The sequence below is a fragment of the Elephas maximus genome, chromosome 2 (genome assembly GCF_024166365.1).
Source record: "Elephas maximus indicus isolate mEleMax1 chromosome 2, mEleMax1 primary haplotype, whole genome shotgun sequence".
Lineage (NCBI taxonomy): Eukaryota > Metazoa > Chordata > Mammalia > Proboscidea > Elephantidae > Elephas > Elephas maximus.
The window spans coordinates 205,590,576-205,597,960 of NC_064820.1; the positions used below are offsets into that span (position 1 = coordinate 205,590,576).

The 7,385-nt window shown below is 38.8% G+C and overlaps 1 protein-coding gene across 1 annotated transcript; it reads left to right on the forward strand.

The window, feature by feature from the left end:
- Positions 1-6,009: 6,009 nt before the first annotated feature.
- LOC126070412 (olfactory receptor 2L13-like) lies at positions 6,010-6,948 on the forward strand. The gene has a single exon (XM_049874614.1). The coding sequence runs from the start codon at positions 6,010-6,012 to the stop codon at positions 6,946-6,948; it is 939 nt and encodes a 312-aa protein (XP_049730571.1).
- The last annotated feature ends 437 nt before the right edge of the window (positions 6,949-7,385 follow it).

Genomic DNA, 7,385 nt, shown 5'->3' on the forward strand with positions numbered 1-7,385 from the left:
CATCTTCACTAATCCCAACCTCCTGCGATGTAGTTAGGGTTGATTTAGCTGAGGCAAAACAACTAATTTGCTCATTGGTCTTGGCCTGATCGTCTGTAGAACTTTTTGAAAGTATGCATTATCTGTACCTTTTTCAAAATAAATTCAGAAGGCTGTAATTGGTACACTTACATATTTTATGCCCACTAAATTGATCCTTTTTTTTTTTTTTTTTTAACTCTACAGACTTCAGCAATATGCCTCTTCTGATCATCAAGAGAGACAGTCAGTTTAGTCCCACCTTGTAGCCACAGGAACAATATTCTACAAGTTATAATGTAACAAAGGAGGCCATGCTTCTGGTGATGAAATAATGAAAGCTGATGACATCAATGGAAATAGACCCAAAGCTCTAAGTTAACTCACATGTTTAATGTCCGTAAGGTTTCAGCCCTAGATTTACAGGGTCCTGGGCTAGTAAAATTATCTTCCATCATCTAACAACATGCGTATTTTCAATATAGAAAATAAAATAGCCATTTTAACTATTATCAAATAATCTCTGATGTTCTGAGTGCTATCTGTGCATCTGGGAAACAAATTAAAAATGTGTATCCCTCATAATTATTGGCCCGTGGTACATGACGTATGCCCAATGCTTGCTATTGGAAACACCACCAAACTGACTTAACACCTTTGTTCTTCATTTAAGCCTGAAAAAAACAACGAAAAGAGGAAAGTACCCTGAGAAGTTCTTCTACAATTTCTTAGCAAGGTATGATAAAGACTGATTTTTGAATTGAACTAACAACCTTTTATCAATATGAACTATCACTGATTAAGTGGTTAAAAGCTATGGCTGCTAACCAAAAGGCCTGTAGTTTGAATCCACCAGGAGCTCCTTGGAAACGCTATGAGGCAGTTCTACTCTGTCCTATAGGGTTGCTATGAGTCAGAAGTGACTCAATGGCAAGGATTTTTTTTTTTTTTTTGAAGGCAAACATTGGGTTCATTTCAGTAGACAAACAAAACGTTGAGAGCCTACTATAGAAGTCAGCAGAAGACATATGCAAGGCAGACGAGATAGAATGATACATTGGTTAGGAACCTACCTCCAAATAGGGTGGCCAACTGTCCTGATTTGTCCAGAACTGACTGTGGGGTTCTTGAGTTGCTGGACTTTCATTTTTAAAACCAGAACAGCCCGAGGAGTACCGGGACAAGCCGGTGACCCTATCCTCAAAAGTCAAGTGAGAAAACCAGGCATGCAATTTCAATTAAGTAGGCAGTAATTTCAATGACATTGCTGTATCAACACCCTTGTTCATCGTTATAATAAAACAGTAAACCAGCCACCCTTGAGTTGGTTCCAACTCATAGTGACTCCATGTGTGTCAGAGTAGAACTGCACTCCAAAGAGTGCTTCAGAAGAAAGGTCTGGTGATCAAATTTCAAAAACATCCAACATTAGAAACCCTATGGAGCGTAGGTCTGCTCTGACACACATTGGGTCTCCATGAGTCAGAGTTGACTCAAGGGTAATTGATTGTAAGGTTATAGTAAGGTTATCATAATGACTTTTGGGCTCCTGGAGGAGAAACCACATGTCTATGTGAAGGGTCTTGCATTTTTTACTTAATTCTCACAAAAAAGAAACATTAGGATTAAATGCCTGTGGAATCTGAAGCCTGTGGATAATGATGTTGTCAGCACCTAGAAAGGCGACTGCTCCCCTCTCTTCCTGGGGCTGTTTCAGTTCCCTCCAATCCAGTCTCCTACAGGTATATTTGTTTGAAACTCTTTGCTCACCCCAGAGTATCCTGTGTAATCACTAAAACACACGCAAGATCACTCCACACTCTAACGGCATCTCATCTTATCCAGAACCAAATGTAAATCCTCATCATAGCCTGATATTTGCCACATAAATGCCCACATACCCTACCCCATTCCTTCTTATTTCCTTGGCATTGGGCATACTGGTTTCCTTCCTGAGGGGGAGGAAAAAAAAAAAAAAAAAACTAAACTAAATATGGCTTTTCATATGCTGTTAATTTTGGGGAGAATATTCTTCAAACAGATCTTTCCAAACACTGCTTCCCCTTAGAGGCTTTCGTGAGATGTCTTATGTATCTGAAAATGCTCTATCTCCTTACTCTCTTTTATTTATTGTTATATAATATTATATTGTAAGTTTGAGTTTACTGATCGACCTATTAATATTTTTTTTTCTTTTTCTTGTGCTTTAAGTGAAAGTTTATAAATCAAGTCAGTCTCTCATACAAAAATTTATATACACCTTGCTATGTACTCCTAGTTACTCTCCCCCTAATGAGACAGCACAATCCTGCTCTCTACCCTGTATTCCCCATGTCCATTCTGCCAGCTTCTGTCCCCCTCTGCCTTCCCATATCCCCTCCAGACAGGAGCCGCCCACATAGTCTCATGTGTCTACTTGATCCAAGAAGTTGACTCCTCACCAGTATTATTTTCTATCCCATTGTCCAGTCCAAAGAGTTGGTTTTGGGAATGGTTCTAGTCTTGGGCTAACAGAAAATCTGGGGACCGTGACCTCCAGAGTCCTTCTAGTCTCATTCAGACCATTAAGTCTGGTCTTTTTAAGAGAATTTAAGGTCTGCATCCCACTGCTCTCCTGCTCCATCCAGGATTCTCTGTTGTGTTCCCTGTCAGGGAGTCAGTGGTTGTAGCCAGGCACCATCTAGTTTTTCTGGTTTCAGGCTGATTTACTCTCTGAGTTATGTGGCCCTTTCTGTCTCTTGGGCTCATCATTACTTTGTGTCTTTGGTGTTCTTCATTCTCCGTTGCTCCAGGTGAGTCGAGACCAATTGATGCATCTTAGATGGCTGCTTGCTAGTGTTTAAGACCCCAGACGCCACTCACCATAGTGGGATGTAGAATGTTTTCTTAATAGATTTTATTATGCCAGTTGACCTAGATGTTCCCTGAAACCATGGTCCCTAGACCCCCGCTCCTACTACTCTGGCCTTTAAAGCATTCAGTTTATTCAGGAAATTTCTTTGTTTTTGGTTTAGTGATTGACCCATTAAATTTTAACTACATGATTAGAGGGGCTTGTAGGTTTTAATCACCTGTGTATCTCAGTACCAACAGCACTGCAGTAAAATAGAAAATTGGCCAACATATTTGAGTTAATGAATCCAGCACATTGTTGGTGACGACAATCTCTGTTAGATCATCCGTTTTTTTTTTTTCTACAAAGTTAAGCAGCTCATGGCTCCATCTAATTGCTACCATCCCAACTAGCATCCTCATATAATGACATCATGCATCTATCATGTTCCCTGATGTTGCATTTTTTTCACTGTTAGTATTTGTCAAGGAGACAACTAGGAAATGTATCCATTTTTCTATCACAAACTCACAATTTTAGTCATGCTTATCAAAATTGTTGCTGATCTGTCCTGTTTAAAAATCAGTAATCCAAGATTACTACTCAAACTGATACCCTGGAAGGAATGCAGTATCAGGGTTCTCCCATCAGACAGAAGCGTATAAGGGAACGCAGGAAATCCCACACGTAGACTGGGTTAAGGAGGAAAGTGCGTGTACGGTAGAAATACAAGAAGTGTCATAGTAACAATTTATGTTTGTTTAGGAGACTGAGTTCAGGAAAAAAGCAAATTAAAAGAATTGAGATGACATAAATAAAAAAGAGAACATATAAAAAGTTGAGTTACAATATTCCCATTGAAAGGTTTGGGAATAAAAAGTAGAAAAATTCATCAGAAAGGAAAATTCCTTTACTTTCATCTCTTCTAAATTATTCTAAATGATTAATATTTGATTCAGTTTCATTACATTGCATAATGAGGTCCTAAGATAATTGCAATCATATGGAATCTCTAAATCAATGTAGAAGACAGGGTATACATCTCATATCTGCTTTTCTAGTTGAACAGGTTTGCAACTGTCTGACTCTGCTGGCATCTACTATATGAAAACCAAACTACAGGAGAAGAAAACGAACGCCCTGTTCAGTCTCCATGTGGGTCCCTGGGTGGTGAAAACAGTTAAGGAGCTGGGCTGCTAATCCAAAGGTTAGAGGTTCAACTCCACCCAGAGGTACGTTGAAAGAAAGGCCTGGTGATCTACTTCCAAAAAAATCACTCATCAAAAACCCTGTGGAGTACAGTTCTACTCTTACACACGTGGGATCCCTATGAGTCAGAACAGACTCCTCAGCAAAATTTTTAATTATTTTTTTAAACTCAATATGCTTTGACCTAGTTGCAAATATGGAATAAAACTAAATCTCTTGCAAAAATCTCAATTATTATGCAATTCGAGTTAAGATAAATTAGGCATTATGCACAAAGTCATTTACCAAACAATAAGTAATCTTTGGAAACCCTGGTGGCATAATGGTTAACAGCTACAGCCGCTAACCAAAATGTCAGCTGTTCAAATCCCTAGGTTCTCCTTGAAAGTCATATGGGACAGTTCTACAGGGTCACTATGAGTGGGAATTGACTCGATGGCGACGAGTCTGGTTTTGGGTTAAGTAATCTTGGTATTTGAAAAAACTAGAAATTTGAAGCAAGAACAGATGTGAATTCGGATTCCACCGTTAATTCTATTTGAGAAAGTTGTCATATCTATGAATACTACTTTCTTTGTTCAAAAAAAGTGGATATTTATGCCTAAATTTACAGAATTTGGGGGTGGCTTAAAAGAGGTAAAGTGAACAAATTCCTATGTATCTAAGAGCTTCCAATTTATGCTAGTTATCAACCTCCTACCCCTTATTATATTTCCGTTATCATGCTACTTATTGTTGAGGACAGTGGAAAAAATATGAAAAAAATGTGTATTATAGAATCTGTGACTTTATCACATGCACTTTATCTATGGAGAGAAATGAAAGCTGTGTAGAAAAATCTATGCATTTAGTTTCAAATTCTTCAGGGCTTCAGAAAACAAAAACGTCAGTAGGGATGGGATAATATTCAAATAATATTTTATATACAGTGTGAACTTAGTAGGGCATGAGAGAGCCCTCGTGGCTGAATTGTTAAGTGCTTGACTGCTAGCCACCTAGTGACTCCACAGGATACAGACCTGGTGATATGCTCCTGTAAAGATTAGTCTAGAAAACCCTATGGGTCAATTTTTCTCTGTCATATATGGTGTTGCTCTGAGTAGAAAATTGACCTAACAGTATCTAACATCAGTAGGCATGCAGTACCTTTACAGTTCAAGGACAGTGATTTCAAATGGTGGGTACATTTTTTAAAAAGACACAAAAGTGATAGAGAACATGAGAGAGTAGTAAGGGATCGTCTGGCTGGATTAGTTCTGGGGAAAGAAGGCCAGAAAATAACAATGTAGAGGATATAGAATTTCAGCATACAGGTTGCCGAGCCATATGTCAGTTATTGTTGTAGATATGCCCTGTGCAGTTGATAGATGCTAGGGAAATGCAGAATCTATGTTGGCCAACTGTTAAGCACTCAACTGCTAACAAAAGGTTGGCAGTTAGAATCCACACAGAGGTGCCTCGGAAAAAAGTCCTGGAGTTCTACTTCAGAAAAATCAGCCTCTAAAAACCCTATGGAGCACAGTTCTGCTCTGCCACACATGAAGTCACCGTGAGACAGTCAGAATTGACTCCACAACAACTTCTTTTTTTTTTTAATGACTGTAACCCCTTGAAAATCATGTCTAATGGGACTGGCCAGGACCCATTCCAGGGAGGATAATACTTTAGTTAAGTAAAAAAAAAAGTATGTGGTACATTAATTTGTATACTTAAAAACCACATTTCTCTATGACTTGCTCATTTGCTTACCAAATAATACATGGGGAAGAGGTTGGAACATTCAGTTCTGATACTGAACTCAACAAAAGTTGAAGAGATGGAAAGACAAAAATTGATTCTAAACAAACATTAGCTAATTCGAAATTCATCTTTATGCTCTGGTTTTGTCAAGCATCATTTATTGTTTGGTTTTTGTTTTTCTTTCAAGGAAATTAAAGCAATAAGTTTTCATGGAGAAATGGAATCAAACTTCAAATGATTTCATTTTGTTGGGACTTCTTCCCCCAAATCAAACTGGCATGCTGCTCTTGTTCCTTATCCTCCTTGTATTCTTTCTGACCTCATTGGGAAACTCAACCATGATGTACCTCATTTGCATGGATTCCCGACTCCACAAACCCATGTACTTTCTTCTTGGCCAGCTCTCCCTCATGGACCTGATGTACATTTCTACTACAGTCCCCAAGATGGTACACAACTTCCTCTCTGGCCACAAAGGCATCTCTTTCCTTGGATGTGGCTTTCAAAGCTTCTTATTCTTGACAATGGCTGGTTCTGAAGGCTTACTCTTAGCCTCCATGGCCTATGACCGTTACGTGGCCATCTGTCACCCCCTCCATTATCCCAACCATATGAGTAGAAGGATGTGTGTCCAGATGATCATGGGATCTTGGGTCTTGGGATCCATCAACTCCTTGGCACACACAGTCTATGCTCTTCATATTCCTTACTGCCGGTCTAGAGCCATCGATCATTTCTTTTGTGATGTCCCAGCCATGTTGCTTCTTGCATGTATGGACACCTGGGTCTATGAGTACATGGTTTTTGTGAGCGTTACCCTCACGCTCCTCCTTCCTTTCCTTGGCACCACTGCTTCCTATGGCAGAGTACTTTTGGCTGTCTACCATATGCGCTCCAAAGAGGGAAGGAAAAAGGCCTTCTCCACCTGTTCAACACATTTAACTGTAGTTACCCTTTATTATGCACCATTTGTTTACACCTATCTTCGGCCCAGGAATGTCCGCTCATCAGCAGAAGATAAGATTTTGGCCATTTTTTACACCATCCTGACCTCCATGCTCAATCCCATTATCTACAGCCTGAGGAATAAGGAAGTCCTGGGGGCCATGAAAAGAGTGTTTGGAGTATTCTTTTCTGAGAAAAAATAGTCATGGCTCTCCTTATTCCTTTTTTTTCCTTTTTCATGTTGTTAAGAACGTCCTACAAAAAAGTGCTGTTTAATAGAAATATAATAGAAGACACACGCATAAGTTTAAATTTTCTAGTAGACACATTAGAAAGTTAAATGAAAATGAAATTAATTAAAATATGTTTATGTAGCCAAAACAGTAATATTTAACTAATATTAGCTTTATCTACATTGAGATTAATTGTATATTATATTATTACAATATATTACATACATATACTATGCATATAATATATATGCATATACTATATTATATAGGAAACTCTGGTGGAGTAGTGCTTAACAGCTATGGTTGCTAATCAAAAGGTTGGTGGTTCAAATCCACTAGGCACTCCTTGGAAACCCTATGGGGCAGTTCTACTCTGTCCTGTATGGTCACTCTGAGTCAGAATTGAC